The following is a 21140-nucleotide window of genomic DNA, read 5'->3' on the forward strand; positions in this document are numbered from 1 at the left end:
GCTCGTTGTTGATGATGTAGTCGGACACTAGGTCATTGTGAAGACCGACCACACTGTCTATCGGCTGCGCCATGCCTACTAGCTTGGTCGTAAGCTTCAGAAAGCTGTCTGCCAGGGCGTCTGTAGTCCGGCTGGCTAGAGCGGTCTTGTATCGCCTCTCGTACTTCCTCACCTCCTCGGCGCTCATGCGCTTGACGTCGTCGTTAGTCAGGGCCTTGCCTACCATTTCTCTCGACTTCCCCGAGGCTACGAGAATCGCGAGTTTCTCCCTCGCGTCTGCTACCTCAGTTTGCTCACCTCCGGCTGCCGTTCCGGCAGGATGCGTCGAGCAGTCCAACGACTCGACGGCCGGGAGGCCGGCGGCGCCCCCCTCGAGAAGACTCTCAAAGCATTCGTCGCTCATCATCGTCCGACTAGGACGATGGTATAAGGGTGACGCAAGCAAAACTCTAACTTCGAGAACTTTTTCGTCTTGAGGGCCTTCATGTACTCTTTCATCTTCTCTTCTGAGAGCTCCGCGCCGTAGTCATGCAGGATAGCTTTCATGTCCGCCTTGCTCGGGGTATAGAAGACCACCAAGGCCGCGATGTTCTCACGAAACGGCTTCGTGATGCTGCTGAGCTGCTGCGTGATCACCCACACGCTAATACTACCGTGGCGCGCGCTGAACGCCAAGTTGACAAGCTGGTCAGAGCGCCTCTTTACGTCTTTCGAGGCCGCACAGTCGTCGAGTATGATTAGCGTATTAGTGCCTTCGAAGAGAGCGGAGACAAACCTCAGCAGTATGTCGATCTGACCCGCCTCAGGTGCGATGACAAACAGACGATTGTCGCCCTCGCCGAAGCCGTCGTATGTTTTGTTGTAGACAAAGGTAGGGTACACGAGTACGATGTAGTCAAACTTGCCCCGGAAAGGGCCGCGCAGCCGGTCCACTACGAATTGGGTCTTCCCGCATGACGTCGGGCCCACGATGAGAGCTTTAAATGGGACGTTTTTCGGGTCCATACCGCTCCGGCGTATGTGCTCAGTATTGTTTGGACTCTAGCTGTCCGTTCATAAGGTTCATCTGGGCGTCGGCCACCACAAACACGTGACAGTTCACGTTACCCGAGCCGCTTGCCGTGCGTTTTATCTCGAGGTGCACACCGTCACGGGTATTGACCAATCGGAGACCACCCCCATGGATAGCACTGTCGTCCGTCGTTCGAAGGTCGATCCACAGAGCAAACTTGTTATCGCCATAGAACGACATGGGGCCGATTGCCGGGGCGGCGGGCGCTCCGCTGTGCCCCCCCCCCCCCCCCCCCCCCCGGGAGGGGCGGACGAACCGCCTTTTCGCCTCCCTCCAGAAATCCGTGGGGCGCAGCCCCTGGCTAAAGACCTTGTTTGGCATGCCGTCGATTGTAACGCGAACGCTCTTGATGTCGGGGTACACGAACTTCTCAGAGTCGCGAGCCCCTGCCGTGTATGGCTCCACAAAGAGGAGCAACAGGCCACTCATAGACCTTCGCGGCAGGTTGACACTCTCGTTGATTATGCTGTCCGTCCCTTTGTTAATCACGACGGTCTTGTGAAGGTTCACTTGCTCGTAGAAGAACGTTGTGCCGTTTTGGTAGGCGGCGGCTGCAGACCGGGCGAGGTTGTCGTCCCTCAGGCTTTCGTACTCCAGCTCTAGATTTTTGATGCCATAGGATAATTTGGTAGCATCGCTTCCGACTACTACCTGATCAACCGCTGCGAACGTGATCTCGAAGAGCAGCGCCTCGGAGAGCGCCCTTGGGTACAGCACGCCGTGGTCCGTCAGCAGAGAATGGTCTAGCGGGATGGTGTACCTCGCCCCGTGGGCGGCGTTTAGAGCGACCTCCTTGGCGTTACTGGTCGCTTTATCGCCAGCCTGCGCATGTTTTCTGACTGTATGCCCTGCTCCAGGCGGTCCTCTCTCTCGGCCTTGGACAGGTAAAGCTCCTCATACGTCTTGAAGACGTCGTAGCGGCTAGTGTCCTGGAGCGTTTCTCCAGCAAACGTGATTTTCTGGCGGCTCACGAGATTTCGGCCGACGTTGTTCACGACGGTATTATTCGCATGGCCTGAGACGGAGAGATCGAGACCGACCCTCAAGGAGCCAGGCACGAGCGTGACGCCTTCCGATAGCTTTGGGACCGCCACATACAGCGTCCCGCCTGGGGAGGCCGCCGACGGGTTGAGAGTGACCCGGTGAACAGTTCTCTCGGCTTTCAACCCCAGAGGAATTCTGGGTGTTCGTTGGGGGTCAAGTTTATCGCTGACTGACATCGTATATATATATGCGTATATATGCACATAAAGTACGAAGCCGCGTGGTCGGTGTCGTGGGCGCGGGCGTGGGGGTGGTCTCTAGGGGTCTTACGACCAAGGTGGCTAAACACGAAGACACGATGGTTTTAGCGGAGAGTAAGAAAAACTCGATCAGCGAGCTGGTCTCTGCAAGACAGGCGTATCTCAGACGATGAATTTCGGCTGATACTTCAAGAACGAGAGAGATACAACGCGCTCAAGGACGCTATCAGAGCCCGACACGGCCTCGCACCGCGCGATAAAAAAAGCGAGAAATGGCCCTCCCTGAAGGCACGCGAAAAGATGAAAAAGAGGCTGCGAGAAATTCGCGAGGAGTTCGGGAGCGAGGTGTTCGAGTGAAGCTCAGGTTTAAACGCCACGCCAGCGGCTTTGAATTTACGGCCGAAAAACGGTTATTCCGCGCTCCGTAGGTCGGCGGCCCTCCTCGTTTTCGCGGCCCTTCCGACGCCATCGCTATTTGCCCCAAAAGTCGTGTACGCGAACGCGCCCGGCCTACGCCCTAATTATTCATGCACGCGAAACGCGCCCGGCCTACATGGGCAATCGCCCTAATTATTTATGTACGCGAAACATTATCTGCCTGAGCCTACACGAACAATTGCCCTAATTAATTATTCATGTACGCAGCCCTAATTAATTATTCATGTACGTGAAATCGATTTGGCCTACATTAGCAATTGCCAAAAGCTTATGTACGTGAAATCGATTTGGCCTACATTAGCAATTGCCAAAAGCTTATGTACGTGAAATCGATTTGGCCTACATTAGCTTTTGCCTATTGTTTATGTACGTGAAGCATTATCTGCCTGATATATGGAGACGGGGCTGGGAGGCCCGGAGGGGCGATTCGCGCCTCCCAGGCCGTTTCACTGAAACCCCCTGGCCATCCCCCCCCCCCCCCCCCCAACATATGTCCGGACCCTTTGATATACCCCCGCCCTGTCGTTAATGTTCTTTATTTTTCTAAACTTGTCGTTTCGTGATGGCTGCAGAGCGTCTAGCTATGGCGCAATAGGGAGTGTAATCGGCCACGAGGTGTCTCACGGGTTCGATGACAAAGGTAAATGCATACATTCCGTCTAATTGTATTTTAAAAATACATGAGAGTGTCATCCATGAACACAGAGGTAGTTCAGAGGCACTCAGCTTGATTTCTACGTCATTTCCTCTCCTATCTCTCCTACCTCTAGAGCTCTTAATCTTTCCACTCGTTTTAATAGTGTTAGACGTGCTGGTTGTTTCGTGCAAGCTCTCGCTTTTACTTTTGCACCCTTCCTTACTCCACCTTATTACTTGTACAAACAACTCCCACTTGTTTTCCCGATAGCTGTATTCGCACGTGCCAGTGGTGGCCGTGCTGTTTATCAACAGGAGGTTTCGGCGTGGGGGGCGGCTGTTTGCAGGATATATTTCCAGCGGAAAGGGCGTACAGGCATCATCATCATGACAACTTGTTTTTTCCTGCTGCTTTTTTTTTTTATAAGCAGATTTTTAAATGAGTATAAAAAAGGAAGTAAAAATGATCTGATGACATGCGGTTAACACTTTTTGCTGTAAAAAATCAAATCTATTAAGCAGGATCATAAAAAATACCCCAAATTCCGAAAATCGCTGCTTTTTATTGGTCATGGCAAGCTTATCCTATTTTGCCGGATCCGCCTCTGGCTACGTTATTTTTCTAAATTAATTTTGGCTATCACAAAGGAAAAAAACAAGCAGACGAGACTGTGTGTATGGTTTTAGACAAAGAAATATGCCTAGCCATCTAGCTGAAATAGTTACCCAATCATTACACCTCACAAGCACGTTCTAGTCATACCTTGAAAGTGCAAAAGTGCAATTTGTCATACAACTCTGCTCTTTTCTGTAATACCGTCTACAACTACAATATACTCTTAAGATATAACAAAGTTAAAGATCGAACAGGTTGGGGGGGACGTGTGTGGATAAGGTGAGATTTAAAGAATTGGGAAAGTTAAGGGTGACGTATTAAAGTGTGCACGGCACAGTCAGGACTTCTAGCAGTTCTACTTAGAGAGAATATAATGGATTAGTGAATACACTCAAGTACAGTGTTAGCAGGAAGTGATTGATTTGACTGCTCTACAGGGAGTGAATTTATATGGAAGTGAGCAGAAGTGGTGTAAACGCACAGCCAGCAGGAAGTTATCTTGTTTGATTTGAGTGTTTTGACTCTGAAGGAAGTAAATATGACGAGCATGGGAACCAGGTTCAATGGTGGACTAACAAGACGATCCTAGAGTTCCAGAAGAGGGCGCAGTGCTTCGTGAGTCAGTATAACAATTTTACCTACCACGGAGAAAAGGCGAGTACCGGAAGAGTGTTATGTGCTTTTGCATTGTTATAAAACAGTTTTTTTTTTGTACTCTTTAGAGATTCATGACATATTCACAGATTTTTATTAATCTAAATGCGCTCTTCAAGATGGCTGAAAAAAATTAAACTGCAGGATTTTTTCAAGATTTTATATGCGTTAACAAGAAAGAAAGTTACACTGTTATGATATCACCTAGGAATAGATTTGATTTTTGATTAATTAGACCTAGGTACTCGTGAATATGGCGAGATCAGGTTAAGCACAGACTTTTGAGGTTAGAAAATGCTAGTATAATATAAAGAAAATTTATTTACCGTTTGCGTTTAGGTCAATGGGTGGTTTTCATTGTCGGAAAATATGGCAGATAACCTTGGCATCGAGAAAGCATACAAAGTGAGTACTGGGTTCTAAGAATTACACTCTCGCCAATCTCGTTCCCAGACCCCACGTACCTTTGTGCCACGGGGGAACGTGCTAAAAATTATGGACGCTTTTGTATCGCGGACTGCGAAAGGGAGCCCAAATCTAATTACACACAGACTCTCAATGTCCAAATCCAGCACGCATGTAGAATAATCATTGTTTCTTTGGGGGAGGGGACATACGGGAGTTTTGCGCTTCCAAGATGGCGGCGGCTTGTTACACCGGAAGCCTAAATCGCTAGCGAAGCGAAATTAGTGTTATCAGCTAAAATTAATCAAAGCCTGATTTCTCCTCAGGCTTACAAAGAATGGACAAAGCGAAATGGGGAGGAGCCGCGTTTACCCGGCGCTATGCTTACTAATGATCAAGTATTTTTCGTCAGCTTTGCAAGGGTTGGTATTTACCATGTACTAGCTGATGATCACGATGTATTAATGATGACGATGATTCGTGAATGATGAAGTGATGATGATGATGATGAATTAATAACAATGATGATTCATGAATGATGTGATGATGACGATGATTCCGGTATGATTATAATGATGATGCAATGCTGATGCATGAATGATTTGGGTGTTGAATGATTTAGTTTGATTAGAAGACTACAATCGTGATAACAACGACCACAAAAATTATGATGACGACAAAGACGAAGATGATTATCACGACAACGATTATAATAGTGATAATGGGGACCAGGCCCGTACCCAGGATTTTTCTTGGAGCGTTGCGAAATCCAAAAAAAGTGGAACTAACTTTGCTGGGGGGGGGGGGGGGGGGGGAGTTTTCTTATAAAAATCTGACTACCTTCGGAAGAACAAAAATGATTTTTTTATGCCATTTCAGTATCTCCTGGGCCTGTAGACGGCAATAATAGCATTTATTATTATCGGCAATAAATAACAAGGTTATGATGATTATGACTATCATTACTATGGTAACGATGGCAATGATGATAATGATGACCCGATCTTGTTAATATTAACAGGGTTGGTGTAAGCTCATCAAACCGCTTGGGCGCAAATATGAGATGTATGGAAGGTATGCGCCAGTCGCCTACAGGTAAACACATATACAGTACCTATCTGGAGGAACATTAGATATAAGATGTTCTATATTTCCATATCACATAAAAAAATTCCAGAAAGCAGTTGTTAGAACTATGCATAAGTACCTTTTCATTTATTATCTTATCGTGACATGAAAACACCTCTATTATAATGTGTAAACATCAACCCTCCCTCCCTTTTGGGGTTGGTCTCAAAACAAGTAATATATATGGAATAAATCGAGGGAAATGGTGTAAATAAAGCTATTTTGCTTAAAGTTTTAACAATTTGTAGTGTTTTTTCAAGTTCAAAAAATGTAAACAAAAAATAAATAATAACAGGATCCCCGCCCCCACCCATCTGGATATATAAATTCGTCTCTGTTTTGAGCCCCCCTCCCCTCCCCCTCCTAAAACACAGTTAGTTATTCGTTCGTCGTGGCAGGTAAAAATCATTTATCCTGTCACGTAAACACAGTTTATATTAAGATCTAATCTTGAGCAGACACATAAAAAAGAAACCATTAATATGAGGTTGAGTTATGTTTTTGTTCAGTTGCATCAGGTTTAATAACATTTCATCTGTCTAGGACCATGGCAATAATGCATTGATAACTTTTTAGGGTGAACGCCACTCTTCAAAACGTGCAAGGTTTTGCCAAAGCCTTTAGCTGTCCCCTTGGATCGCCAATGAATCCAGTTAAAAAATGCAAGATTTGGTAAAAGGCATGACCACGAAGCATCTAGAATCAGTAGAAGCTGTCAGGTTTGGCTCTTGAATTGCCTCCTCGATGAAAAAAAAGCAAGTCGAATATTGTTTTGGACTACTGGCGACAACTGTCCTTGATGAAAGGCGAGTTCAACATTTTTAAGCAGCTCTTATTAAAATTTCACTCCAGGTTCAGCCAATCAAAATACAGAGCGGCCATGAATAGTTAATTGAGATCACTGCGCCATCAAATGTGTGTCTACAGGGCACTATTTTGAATTCTGCGCCAAGCTTGTTAGTGAAAATGGCGAGATTTGTGCACTGGTCGCTTGTTCTTGTGTTCGTAGTTGCTGTAGCTCATGTGCGAGTTGGAATCTGTAGTTTTGAATCTTACGAGAACGATGACAACAACGAAGAGTTGACAAACATCTGGGCCGTTGAGCTTGATACTGACGACGAGGATGTAGCGAGGAGAATTGCCGAAGAGTACAAATATGATTATGGTGGCCGAGTTGGGTCGCTACCGCACCATTTCAAGTTCATAAAACAGGCAAAGAAAGACGACAAAGGGATTGATTCAGTTGCGAATGACGATGGAAGCGAGGAAACCATTCGCATGGACGAGAAACGAATGCTTGGCCATCCGCGTGTCAAGTGGATGGAGAGACAGAGAGTTTTGGTGAGAGAAACACACAAGGAGAAAACCTCAAAGTAGCCCAGCTAGGAGGCGAAAAGGGAGATGAAACTATGAGAGAGTGAAGCATGAGTATTTGTTATTCATTTGCATACTACGCTCAGTGATTCCACCGTTAAATTGAAGCGGGTTTCGGGATAAAACTTCAGCATTCACTATACGGTACATCGACAAGTGTGTGGAGCACTTGCAAATCTCAAAAGATTTGCGTACTTTTTAAATGTTACTTTAAAATGTATTGTTTTGCTTTCCATATGGTTCAATCGTCATGTAAATAGCAAAAGATAACATTTAGCATAATTTCGCATCTCTGATGTTTTACTAAAACGTGATTATTTACCGATAAGAAATACCAGAAATGCAGAAAAAAAACTGTCAGATTATATGCTACAGACATCCATTATTGTTCCCAAGATATTCGCGTTTTGTTCCCAAAATATTCGCGTTTTGTTCCCAAAATATTCGCGTTTTGTTCCCAAAATATTCGCGTTTTGTTCCCTAAATATTTGGGGTTAATTGAATTGCAAAGAGCGCGAAAACGCGGCTAAGCAAACATTACAAAAACAGTATTGCGTTATGTTCAATGTAATGTGATTTTATTGAAAATATTAAATATATTGAAAGAGTGATGTTTTATATAGCGAATTTCTCTAGAATTTAAAGACATTTGAAAGGAATAATTTTTTTAGAATAATGTTAATTTTTCCTCAATCCCTTTTTGGATTACAGAAAAAGGAAAACCTGGAAACATACTTAATGTCGTTGTCCCTAGTAATTTCACTGTCTAGATAACGCAAGCTGAACATATTAACTTTTTATTGAACTATGCGCACGAAGACTTTGAGGAGTTTTCATGAATATCCATAGATATTTCTCGCTGAAATCTATGATATATGTCGAACCATTTTACATGAGTGATATTGGTTATTTCTTCAATATAATTCACTGGAATCCTCTATACTCTTGTTTAACAAATTTTGATAGATTTGCGATAAAAGCTTATAACAACGTCTATAGATTTTGGCTCAAAGCTATATGACTTTTATCTCATTGAGAAACCTCTTACCGATAGCCCAATGCTCTATTTTTGGCTGAAAAAGGCCTTGACGCAGGTTCAAACCTCTTTCACGCAATGCTGGTAGCTATTTGCTCAAAGCTATGGAAGCTCGATGACTTTTGGGAACCTAGAAATGCTAACTTACAGCTATTAAAGCTTGTCCGCGCAGACATGTTCTCTTTACGCATACCATACGTGGGTTGTGCACAATAAAAGCCCCATAAACAGGCTAAATTAGGAGATGGTCTTGGAGCAAACGACTAATTTATAGCTTCTAGTCTTGTTAACTTGCTATTTGCTAAGTTAATTTGGGGTGATGTATTTAAAAGTTATTGTACGGCAAGTGATCAACGAAACACCTGACGTGTGAGAAGGATCCGGCCGCACTTTTCGATTTCGAAATTTTCTTGAGGTAGACACCTTCTAAGTATTTTTTAATCCACCCCTGGTGTGAATACGAAGATTTTCGTCAATAGAACAAGGTATGCGTGGTTATTTTAATATGTGCCAAACATTTTACTCTGATGTTGAATTTTTAAGTATTTCTTCCATTCTTTTTACCTTTGTCATAATTACGATTGGTATAGTTTGAAACAAGAACTGTCTGTAGAATGTGTGGCTATTTTGTAGACTGTACCTAAAATTGAATTTGAAAAATGTTTAATATATGTATACCAGAATATATTTCTTTCGTATGAAATGACGCCCCGGCAGAGTTTATCGCCACGATTATATACGACTATACCAATCTTCCATGAGTCAGAAGCCTTTAAGAGAGAAATGGTTGCATATCTCACATCCTTGTTTTATTCCTGCCTCTCATTATAAAAGAGTAAAATGCTTTGGAGGAACAGCGGGGAATAATAAATGGTTGAGAGCACATGCAGTGAATGATCCAATGGTTAAATGTAATAGATAATAGTTTTTAGCGAACGGCAAACTTTTCTTTTTCAAAGTTGAGCAAGCAAGGTCTAGTTAATGCTTGGAGATTGTATCTTTTGTCTTCAGAAAAAAAGAAAACATTGACATAGGTGTATTTCATTAAAGTATTTTTTTAAAGTATTTTTTTTTTCATTAAAGTATATTTTAGTCATTATATTAAATTTTCCTTCAAACTGAAGTACACGCGTCTTGAAAGAGAATTCCATTTTGATCTTTTCGAGTTGTGATGAAAAACGTGTTTAAAAGTGTTTAAAATTGGCCATTCTCTTTAGCTATAAATTCACGTTTCTAAGAAACGCTATCTTTTTAGCAACTATGTTTCTTGTGGTTTTTGCGGTGCAAGCTGATATTGCATTCAAATTCTGAAATTGTCCGTCTTGATTTCGGAAAAAAGAGGCTTACAAAATACCAAAATATTTAAGAAAAAACTACTTCGCATTGCCAAGTGAAATCTTAAAACATGATATATCATTTCACATAAAAAATGATACCAAAAACGTCAAAACATTATTAAAGTTGAATATCAGCTTTAAAATTGCAGGAAAAAATGCCTACGATTAATTATATTGGATGCAGGAAATATTGGAAACCTGAAGTTAAATTGTTTTTATTTTCAACCGATAATTTTCTATATTATTTGGTTTATCTCGAGAGAAAACACAATGGAAATTCTATAGCTTTTATTCGGCGCTCATTACGAGGAAAGCTTTCCTGATTATCGTCCTCATTGGTGCTTTTGAGTATAATACTTTGTGCCATTCAAACCCCCTATCCTCCTACGCCTATAACGTGCCTTTTCTCCCACACAGCATCAGTCCTTGTTGTCAATCACTGTAGCCCCGCCTAATTGTGGATTTCGGCTGTGAAGTCTGCGGTCCCGTGAAATAATCAGTCGCTCAGATTGGTCGAGATGGAAGTCGGTGCTAGCCTTGCATGATCAACACATCAACATGCAAATTGAGTCTAAATTCACTCCAGCGTGAACAAATTCCGTGCACTCTACGAAGACTCATTTGTGACAACTTGAGAAAGCCCTCTGCCTGCGTCTCTCACGCTCTATTTCCGCAGAGGGAAGACGGTGAGAACTCGCAATACAAGACAATCAACTTGCGAGTTTATCACCATGAAAATAATAGCTATTTTTATTTTTGTTTTGGTGTTTGTTGGTTTAAGTCTGCAGTTAGATGAAGAATTTTTAAACGATGAGTATAATGATGACGATAGCGAGTTTACGAATTCATGGGCCGTTGAATTAGACTCGGATGACGAAGAGCTTGCTAAAGAAGTAGCGAGGAAGCATGGGTTTAAGTACGCTGGTAAGATCGGCGGGCTGCCAGGCCATTTCCATCTATATCGAGACGAGCACGATGGAGAAGACTCCAAACGAGGAGGAATAGTCTACCCTGAGCTGAAAGAGCATCAGAACGTGAAATGGCATGAGCAGCAGCGTACGCTCTCCCTCCACAAGAGAAGCCTGAGCGTCAAACGCGTCGTGCCGAACTTCTATAATGACCCTATGCTACAAGACCAGTGGTACCTAAAGAGTTTTGGTCGAAACGGGGTACCTATGAATAATGACATGAAAGTTATGGACGCTTGGGCAGATGGTTATACTGGGAAAGGCATTGTTGTTACAGTTATGGATGATGGCTTGGATCACACAAATGATGACCTAAAACATTATGACCCGAAAGCAAGTTTAAACTTGAACGGCGCAACCAATGGCGATACCACCGGGAAGGATCCTATACCTAGAGACGAACCCGATCAGTACCACGGAACCAAGTGCGCAGGGGAGATAGGAGCTAAGTCTAATAATGGGTTTTGTGGAGTTGGTGTAGCACCTGACGTGAACCTGGGAGCAATTCGAATGCTGGATGGAAAAGTAACGGGTATGACCGAAGGGCATGCATTTTCACATAATCCTCAATATGTGGACATCTACAGCGCCTCCTGGGGCCCTAAGGATAATGGTAAAACCCTGGCAGGTCCTTCAAGTCTCGGCCGCAAAGCTTTAGAACACGGAGTCAAACGGGGAAGAAACGGTGAGTGCAATATATGATTAAATGGTATTTGGGTACAGTGTATACGCCGTGGTACAGTGAAGTTTTAGTTATTTACTCGACACATCACAAGGTCATAGATTCTTAGATTCTCAGCTGTATTGATGATTAATTGTAACAGCCTTCTGTCATAACAATTTGCGCCTTCCAAACAAGTCCCAATGCCCTGTCGAGCACACCAATAAGCAGTAATTAATAACTAACTGCAGCAAAATAAGGCTTTACCCCCTATTTTTTTCATGGCCTTATGCGAAGTTATTTTTCTAGATTAGTATAAATCATAGGTTCTTATGCCTCTGGTACCCCCGGCGCTAAACTCGAAAAATAATCGCCTCATCAACTTTACTGGACTCGGTATGATAATAGCAGCTCCCTACAGCCTTTAACTCAATATGCTGGGTATTCTATTTCGTTCTGCATGTAATTAACTCTAATTGTCACTAGTGTTTATCAGTCGGGCGATATTTTTTCCCGTTTTAAATGTTTTTGTTTTATTCTGGATTTAAAATTTTTCTTTTTACGTTAAGGGTAATCTCGAACCATTTAAGGGGTTGTTTTAATGATAAACAATACCATGCGACCACCATAACAACTTGAAACGGGAGTCGTGTGAAAGACCCTACTAGATACCACCTGTTCTGTCCACCTCGAAAGATCTTAAGCAGATTGCATCGAAAACGCAAAGAGCTTGCGCAAATATTGGATTTGCGAAGAGGGCCTTTTTTCTTTTTTATCATCCCTTTTTTATGCTGCGTTTTTAACAACTTTATCCCAGCCAATCGACAGAAAGTCAACAATTACTAAAGTTTGTTTGTGGCGGAGTTTTTGTGCACTTTAGAACTGCAAACATGTATTTTTGCAAGCTCTGAGACTCGATTAGATTGGTTTGGTTAGATCACTTGCGTAGGAAGTTGTTCTTTGCTAGATTGTCATTATCTCCTCCATTTCGGCATTTAGACCTTTGTTCGATGTTTTCCGTCGTTTGAGAGCTTTGTTATAAGATAAATAAATGGCCGTAATAAAGATTCTGCCATGGCGATCAGGGTTAAAATGATCTTCAGATGGTAATCAAGGGGAATAATTTTTCGTTTGTTACAAATATTGCCCGCGTTCTACCGCAACGTTTCCTCATATTAAAGGCGCCGGGGCCTTTGGATAAAGACCTAAATGAGAAAAAAAAATAGATTTTTTTTTTCTTTATTAGGCCGATTCAATCTAATTTCAACTGTCTTGGTGCGTTTTATTGACGTCAATTGTACATCGAATGTAAACAGGCAGTGGTGCTAGTAGTCGTGTGTAAACAATGAAGATTTTCCTTTTTCAACTAGATTTGAAATTGTACACTCTTTGACGATCTTCAGGGCAGGCGTACAGGCCGGTTATTGGCTAAAGAATTCGTACCGCTTAGATTATCTTACTGTAAGAGCGCTTTACTGCAAAAAAGAGAGACTGCATGAATTATCTTTGCAAGCATTAAGATTTAATTCATATTTTCTTGTATTTCTTATGTATGAAAACCGTTTTTTTTTCTTTTTTCATCTGTGGCTTTTCCTTGCTTTCAACCATCTTTCTTGTATTTTCCTTCTATTTCATTTCTTGTTTTTCTTTCTATCCTGATAAGCTATTTAAATATAGCTAGGGAAAAAATGTTATTTACTGGAAACCACAGGATTATTTTGATAAAATATCGCTTAAACACATGCTGGATCCTTTCTCGACTTGACGTTGATTTTTAGCATCTTTTTTTTGTCTTATCTACAAAATCCATGCTTTTCTCTCGTAAAATCCGTGTTTTTTCAATCGAAATATCGATCGCAGTCGAGGTTTCCTGGGATTAAAGGTTAAAATGCTTATTTACTAATTGCCTCTATGTAGGCTATTCTTTTAAGGAAACAGCTTACGACATTGGTCGAGATAAATCCTGTTTTTATATTGTCGCCGACTAGACCATTTCGCCACGCGACGTGTGCTAACGAGGTCTCTTATTTCCCGAGCTGTTTCTCGCTTTGACTGCATATTCATTGTTAATGGTTAAAGCGTTTGCAAAGACAGTACATATTAAAGTCTCTAGAGTTTTATCTTATGGATATGTTATCAAAAATTAACAATATAGTTAATTTCGTATTGTGCGAGAATCGGCGATAACGAATAAGGTGGAACAGTAGAGTTCTTTTAGGAAAATATATTGTCAAGGCTTTAAAGGCGTCATTAATAGATTAAACGTCTAATGGCATTGCGTTTTCAAATTTCTAATTCCAAATAACAATATTACAAGATCCTACTATAAGATCATGGTTATGCTAATGTATGGCTTTTCGTGCCTAGTTCATTTTGCTATCTTCAAATAATGCCGCCCCCACATTCTCATTTCCTCGTGTGGTGTCTTGTTAGGACAATGATGCCTATTTTCCGTGTTGAAGAGGCTATGGGGCGTTTTTAAGTAGAAAAAGGGGGCACTTCGTTGAATTTCGCTTGGGGTGTCTAACCTGATCCCACGTCATGTCCGTTACCAGCCAGAATTTCACTCTTCAGCCATAGTCGAGAGCCCTCATTTTGTGTGGGTAATTTTACATGCATCCTCGGGGACCCAGGGCGTCGCGGAGTTCGTCACACAGGGAGCGCGGCGCGAGAAAGAAACTCGCATCCCCGAGGGTGTTTCACATGAACATATGTCTCTAATTTCGAAACTGCTCTTTGACGTATGTCTCAAAGTGGTAGCATTAATGGGTTTTTTTAAAGCATTATGATTCAGCGACGTTTTCTAAGACCAATAAGATATTGTGTATTTTTGAGAAGAATCCCAAAGAAATCGAGAAATCTTCTTGGCGCATTTGCTTTAATAATTTGCGTCGGCCTCGAAATAGCACCGTGAAAGGTAAAATTGAGAAAACGGCGCTGCTTCTGTACCTCATAAGGCTACTTGCTATCGAAAGAGATAGAGCATAAATAATGCTGTCTTTGCCGTATCACTGATTTTTTATTTAAGAAATAAATATCACTGATTTTTCATTTAAGAAATAAATATCACTGATTTTTCATTTAAGAAATAAATATCACTGATTTTTCATTTAAGAAATAAAATATTCGTTTTTTGAAATTCCAAACTAGCTATACATGCATTGGCATTAGTCAAAACGCTAGCGCAATCTATTAGCCATGCAGCTCGGCTACCTTGGTTCACCAAAAACTGGTAGTCGACTCTGCCAAATTTCTGAAGACTTCTTCAGTACTAAATCAGCATGGAATAGCCGTTCCGTATTCGGTTCGACTGGTTCCGATGTGTATATAGCTGTATAGAGTACTTTTATCGAGGCTAATTTTCTCGCTATTTTTTAGAGATCCTAGTGTTTCACTGACGTTTCATTATTCTTTTTTACCCAGGGAAAGGTTCGTTGTATGTGTGGGCAAGCGGAAATGGCGGCGCGTCCTCAGACGACTGCAATTGCGACGGGTACACTTCCAGTATCTACACAATCGCCGTCGGCTCCGTCAGTGCCGCAGGAGGCTCCACCTTCTACGACGAAAAGTGCCCCTCCACTTTGGCTGTGGTCTACAGTGGAGACAGCGACCTGAGTAGGACAAAACTCGGAGGAAACCACAAACTGGTCACGACAGGACCGCGTAAGTGAATGGGTGCGGTGCGTTTAAGAATGTGTGACGGAATTGCGGTGTGCACATCACATACGATATTCCCTGCTAGTAGAGGCCTATTTCCTCTGTATTTCGCTGGGCTGGTGCTTGCGAGGAAAGGAGACCTCTGTCATGGGTCGAAACTGTTTTCGTTGCGCATTCGTGAGCGTTTCTAAGCGACCGCATGACGTGCCAAATCCCGCACTATCGCGCGAAAGCTGTCAATATGCTTTGCATTGGTTTTGTCGCAAATTATGAATCAAACTCCGGTTAGTTCTCCTCTTCGAAAAAAGAAAACAAATGTTCAATTTCAATCACCTAAAACATCACTTAAAAGAGTGAACAACAAACGCAGCAAAGACGAGTTTTGTCTTGTTTGTGGGATAAATTTCAAGACATCTGGGCAGGCGAGTTTCTTCAATGTAAAAATCGTACAGTTGGACTCGAAGAAAATGTTATCAAACTGTTTGGTAAACTTAGATCAGCTAATTCCAGAAGAATATGTAAAAGCTGTAAACGGGGGATTGACTAGGTAGTCAAAAGAGAGAAAATTCTGACTGAAGATAAGGCATTAAGTGGCTTCTTATATAATTCGTCGCGTGATATTTCTACGTAGGACGGCGTTTCGGATGCGGGCTTATTATCCCGCAGCGGATATACGATTCACGCATGCGCTAGTCATTGTGGGCTCAAATAGTGACCAGTAAACAATGAACGGAGCATGCACTCTGGATCTCCCCGTCCACGATCGTGAACGGCGTTTTGATTAAACAAAGTTTCGACCCATGGCAGAGGTCTCTTGTTCTCGCGAACGCACGCCCACAGCAAAATACAGAGAAATAGAGGCCTCTGCTAGCAGGGAACATGATAAAGAATCAGAGAGACCCGGGATGCAGGGCCGTAGCAGGAGGTGGGGCACTGGGACACGTGCCCCCCCCCCCCCCCCCGAATATTAAAAAAAAATATATAAGGAAATGACCAGTAGGGGCGTGGCTGTTTCTGTATTCCCCACCACACCCCCATTAGTACGAGGCCTGCTACAGCACTGGGATGGGAAGCAAATCGACAGGGCGGCGTCTTAGAAAATGGGTGTGGCGAATGGGTTGGCGGAGTACACTTGACACAAGTTGAAAGGAGGAATTCATTGGTGCTGGGGAGGCAAATAGTGGTGGTTAAGAATGACAATAGAAACAAATAAGAGAATGCCTGTGCTGTACATTAGTGGGCTGAACGGGGCTGACGGGTTGCGCATTTACGTATGACACAGGTTGGATGGGTTTGGAGGCAAAAAGATATGTTTGTAAATAAAGGGGGATTGTGTGATAGGTGTTGATGGTGATGATGGTGATGATGATGGTGATGATGATGGTGGGGATTACCGCCTAGCTGTAGCCAGCAGTCGTTATAGACAAAGACGTCAAACGTTTATAGACTTGGGACCACTTCTATTCCAATAATAGATAGCAACTTGGTGACGTTCCCTAATATTTCTGTGTGCATTTTTATGTATTTGGCATGTCGTATACTTTAATTATTTTTACTGTACATTCTACCTGTTATTATATTGGACAAACAATCCCGTCTGGTAATAAAAATGATGTCAATTTTTAGTGGGCTTTATGTTTCTTGTCCTGTTACCATGAAAGGCTTAACCGATTCCTATTTGTATTGCAGATAACTCGTGCGTGGAACATTTTGGTGGGACGTCAGCAGCTGCTCCTCTTGCCGCCGGAGTCGTTGCCTTGACTCTCCAGGCAAACCCTGAGTTGACTTGGCGAGACATGCAGCATTTAATCACACGAAGCACCGACCAACTTCAAAAGGACGACCCTTCATGGAAACGCAACGCAGCGGGTTTTTTGGTCAGCAACAAGTTTGGATTTGGTCTCCTCAATGCCCACAAGCTAACAACAAATGCATTGAAATGGAAGCGCGTCCCTGATCAAAAAAGGTGCGAAATTGAAGGGCCGATTCCTCCAGTGCCTTTAATAAAAAGAAATAAAGAGGTCGTGTTGAGAGTGAGGACGAATGGGTGCGAGGGGTCCGAGAACGCCATCAAGAGACTAGAGCATGTACAGGCGATCATCACACTGGCTCACCGAAAGCGCGGCGTCTTGAGTATCGATATACGATCGCCTCGTAAGACCGCGAGTAGGCTGCTGTCGACAAGACCTCTTGATGAGTCTGCTTCTGGGATCAAAAACTGGCCCTTCATGACCGTTCAAATGTGGGGCGAGGACCCAAAGGGAGAGTGGGAAGTGGTCATCCGCGATAACAGCGAACTGGTCAAGAAAAAAAGGAGCACGCGACGACGATTCCGAAGGTCACTGGACGAGGAGGAAAAAGAGTTGACGGTGAGTGATGAAGCCAAGGATATAGAAGACGAGGCTTTCATATACGATGTCCCATTCAGACATGAAGTCACTCTTGAAGACGAGAACGACGATGATCAGACGGACTATCCACGCGGCGAGGAAGACGAAAGTGATGAGGATGAGAGAATGAGCAGGCTTCAAAAATGGTCTCTTGTGCTGTACGGCACGTCAGAGTAAATGGTTTGGAGGTCGTTCTCGTCTAAGTATTAACTGGCCCACTAACGTATTATCTCTTGTATAGTACTTCAAAGAACTACTTTTTCTTGCACCACTATCCTTCGAAACACTGATCTAGACTTGTGTCGTCACTTGAACCAAGACTAGCACATGTATTGTCCAACTTTGCTATGAAAACACACACAGTATTGGGGTGAGGAAGAGTTTGTCTGCATCTAGAGCCCAGTGCAAACAGCGTCAGCATTGCTGAGAAAATTAAACTGCATCATTGTGCAAAGCAATACGGCGCTGTTTGTTTGCCATGTTGTGAGGTGGTGCGAAATATAATAATTCCCTTGGCCTTCCGATCGAACTAGCAAGGACATGCCAGCAATACTGGGCGATTTTTACGCGCTCGATCTTTTCGTCCTTGGGTCTGTTTTCTTAGACGAGAACGAATATAATGAATGCGCTTATGGTATGAAAAATTCCTTTTTCTAGTGATAACATCATCAACCTTTTCCAGCGGTTCTTGTTCACATTTCATTTCACGTGCTAGTATTCAATAAAAGTTAGACCTAAGGCAAAATAACGTACCTCTAGATTTCACTTTTTTTTCTCTGCTAATATACAGTATACCCGAACATCTTCACAGAGGTCAAACAATTAAGGACTCCCCGGAAAAGGTTATAGACAGGAAGAGCCTTAGATTTGTGTACAGTACGACCTTCCTTAGTCCTCATATTGTTCTGGAAATAGGTGCTTTTTATACAATAAGCTTAACGACGACGTGTCTTTGTCACGCACTCGCTGAAAAATTCGAGTGGCTTGGCAAAGACACGAAGTAATGAAATGAAAAGTATCAGATATTAATTACTACCAATATATTTTTACACTGATGACATTCTGTGAAAGGGAGGGTAAGTTAATGGTTATACCCGAGAGAATGAATTCCCAGGGGACGAAATTTTAGAATTATTTTGTATTAGAGTGGTTTTTCAAAATCCCGTGCAACAAAATGTAGTTGTTAAAGTGTAATAGTCAAGCCAGAACAAAAAAGAACAAAGAGATTACAGTGTATTAGTACTAAATAAACTAAATAGTATTTCACGGGTTTTTGAAAACCACTCTTTTTCAACGAGTTATTTTATTTGGTTAAATTGTTTTAGATAAAAATCTATGTTATTTCACATAATGGGGGCATAACATTTAAGATAGACATACTGTTTAGGGCGGTGCAGGTTAATAAAAGGTAATTCGAATATTGTATTTTAAATAGCAACGTGCGCTGACGTGGCCAACTTGACAGTTTGTAAAGTAAACCAATGAGGATGGGAGAAACGTGCTACCTAACATGAAATAACCAGCGTGGGGAAAATTACACACCAGAACACGATAGAATCTGCATGTCAATCAAAACAGTAAATCTCACATGCTGACCAACATTCTTAAAACTTGTCATGTAGTCACGGTAGTGTGCATTGCACTATTTATGTCTCAATAAAATGGAATTACTTTTCTTCTAAATAAGTTACACTGTTCAAAAGCTTATCACTGATTTCATTCGAAAAGTGATAGCACGCAGTGAAACTATCAGTTGAAAACCTTTAGCCAATCAGAGCACTGGGATGGTGTAAATGATATGTTGTATCTCCATTTCCAAGACCTCCATTTCCCTTCTATTCAGGCGCAATATTAAGAGTGTTCGTTTTTACTTTGTGACGTTTTTTTATGTAGCGTGGTGGTGCGATTAGGTAATGATGTTGGGCAATGAACTGGTAATGGTGTGATAAAAGCTGATGGCGTCTTTTGGTGGTGGTGTAGGGTACTACGATTGTTGTTGACGCAGATGTTGATGCTTTGGTAGGTTGATTGTAGTGTTGTGGCGTATTGGGTTGATGGTTTGAAGGGTGATGGTGTGGTAGGGTGATGGTGTGGTAGGGTGATGGTGTGGTAGGGTGATGGTGTGGAAGGGTGATGATGTGGTAGGGTGATGGTGTGGTAGGGTGATGGTGTGGTAGGGTGATGGTGTGGTAGGGTGAGTGTGTGGAAGGGTGATGGTGTGGAAGGGTGATGGTGTGGAAGGGTGATGGTGTGGTAGGGTGATGGTGTGGTAGGGTGATGGTGTGGTAGGGTGATGGTGTGGTAGGGTGATGGTGTGGTAGGGTGATGGTGTGGTAGGGTAAGTGTGTGGAAGGGTGATGGTGTGGAAGGGTGATGGTGTGGAAGGGTGATGGTGTGGTAGGGTGATGGTGTGGTAGGATGGCAGTGTGATAGTGTAGTAAGATGACGGTGCGGTAGGATGGTGGTATGGTAAGATGATGGTGTGTTAGGGTGATGGTGTAATAAGATGACGGTGTGTTAGGGTGATGGTGTGGTAGGGTTATGGTATTGTAGAATGATGGTGTGTAATGTGATGGTGTTGTAGGGTGATAGTTTTGTAGGGACGTAGCAGGGGGTTGGGCACTGGGTGCACGTTCCCCCCCCCCTCCCACTAATATTTAAAATTATATGAAAAATAATAAGGAAATAAGGGCGTGGCTGTGTCCCCCCACCAATATTTTCTTCTTAATGTTTTTGTATAGTGCCCCTCCAATATTTCCAGGCCAGCAACGGCACTGACTAAACCCACAATTAGAATAAGGCGTTACCCACAAATGAAATAAACCCACAATTATAATAAGAAGTTACCCACAAATGAAATAAACCCACAATTGTAATAAGAAGTTACCCACAAATGTTATAAACCCACAATTGCATTAAGAAGTTGCCCACAAATGTAATAACATTTATACATATGTCAAAAATGTAGGCACTGCCTATAAGCAAAGCACGAATACACGTCGCCCATGACTTCATGACCAGTGACTATTACGAATTAGGTTTCAGGGTCATTTGTGGGCTCTATAGATGGTGTGGTAGGGTGATGGCGTGGTGGGATGGGATGGAATTATTGTAGGGTGATGGTATCGTAGAATGATGGCATGAAAGGGGTGGAGTCATTGTAGGGTAATGGTGTTAATGATGATGTTGTAGGGCAAGGGTGTGGCAAATGTGGTGGGGCATGGGTGTTTCAGGGCCTTTCCTTGCTGGGTGGAGGGCGAGTATACAATACAATGCACTGCAATACAATAATCCTTGTTTAACGAAGGTAGCATATTAACCGAATTTTAATTCGGTCAAAACAGTTAAAGTTTTCTAAGATATGGCCCTTGTAAGCTTTGTAAGCACTGTCACTGGGGGTGGTGGTCAATGCCAGAGGGTCTATTGCGTCCCCAATACAATGGTCTTAAGAGAAGGGGGGGGGGGGGGGGGGGGGAAGAGAATAGCGCCATTTGGCACAGAAATAAGAGGGTACTGAAAAAAAA

The 21140-nt window shown here is 42.8% G+C and overlaps 2 protein-coding genes across 2 annotated transcripts in view; both read left to right on the plus strand.

Annotated features, from left to right (window-relative positions):
- Positions 1 to 8175, plus strand: part of LOC5512643 (endothelin-converting enzyme homolog) — a 42104-nt gene extending 33929 nt beyond the window's left edge. Inside the window, exons 14-19 of the mRNA XM_048725686.1 lie at positions 3327 to 3394; positions 4536 to 4660; positions 5000 to 5065; positions 5392 to 5487; positions 6087 to 6160; positions 6770 to 8175. Coding sequence (XP_048581643.1) covers positions 3327 to 3394; positions 4536 to 4660; positions 5000 to 5065; positions 5392 to 5487; positions 6087 to 6160; positions 6770 to 6869 — 529 coding nt within the window. The 3' untranslated portion in view covers positions 6870 to 8175. The remainder of the gene's footprint in view (positions 1 to 3326; positions 3395 to 4535; positions 4661 to 4999; positions 5066 to 5391; positions 5488 to 6086; positions 6161 to 6769) is intronic.
- A 2187-nt stretch (positions 8176 to 10362) lies between these two features.
- Positions 10363 to 19299, plus strand: LOC5512606 (PC3-like endoprotease variant B). Its single transcript, XM_001632877.3, has 3 exons — positions 10363 to 11593; positions 14993 to 15232; positions 16916 to 19299. The coding sequence occupies exons 1-3, from the start codon at positions 10672 to 10674 to the stop codon at positions 17791 to 17793; spliced, it is 2040 nt and encodes a 679-aa protein (XP_001632927.3). The 5' UTR covers positions 10363 to 10671; the 3' UTR covers positions 17794 to 19299.
- Positions 19300 to 21140: the final 1841 nt, after the last annotated feature.

This window comes from Nematostella vectensis, chromosome 3, assembly GCF_932526225.1.
Source record: "Nematostella vectensis chromosome 3, jaNemVect1.1, whole genome shotgun sequence".
Taxonomy (NCBI): domain Eukaryota; kingdom Metazoa; phylum Cnidaria; class Anthozoa; order Actiniaria; family Edwardsiidae; genus Nematostella; species Nematostella vectensis.

Bases quoted from the DNA above. Each gene is read 5' to 3' on its own strand.
- LOC5512606 (XM_001632877.3), top strand. From the start codon at position 10,672: ATGAAAATAATAGCTATTTTTATTTTTGTTTTGGTGTTTGTTGGTTTA. The intron at 11,594-14,992 runs GTGAGTGCAATA...TTTTTTACCCAG, and splicing joins AGTCAAACGGGGAAGAAACG to GGAAAGGTTCGTTGTATGTG. The intron at 15,233-16,915 runs GTAAGTGAATGG...TTTGTATTGCAG, and splicing joins ACTGGTCACGACAGGACCGC to ATAACTCGTGCGTGGAACAT.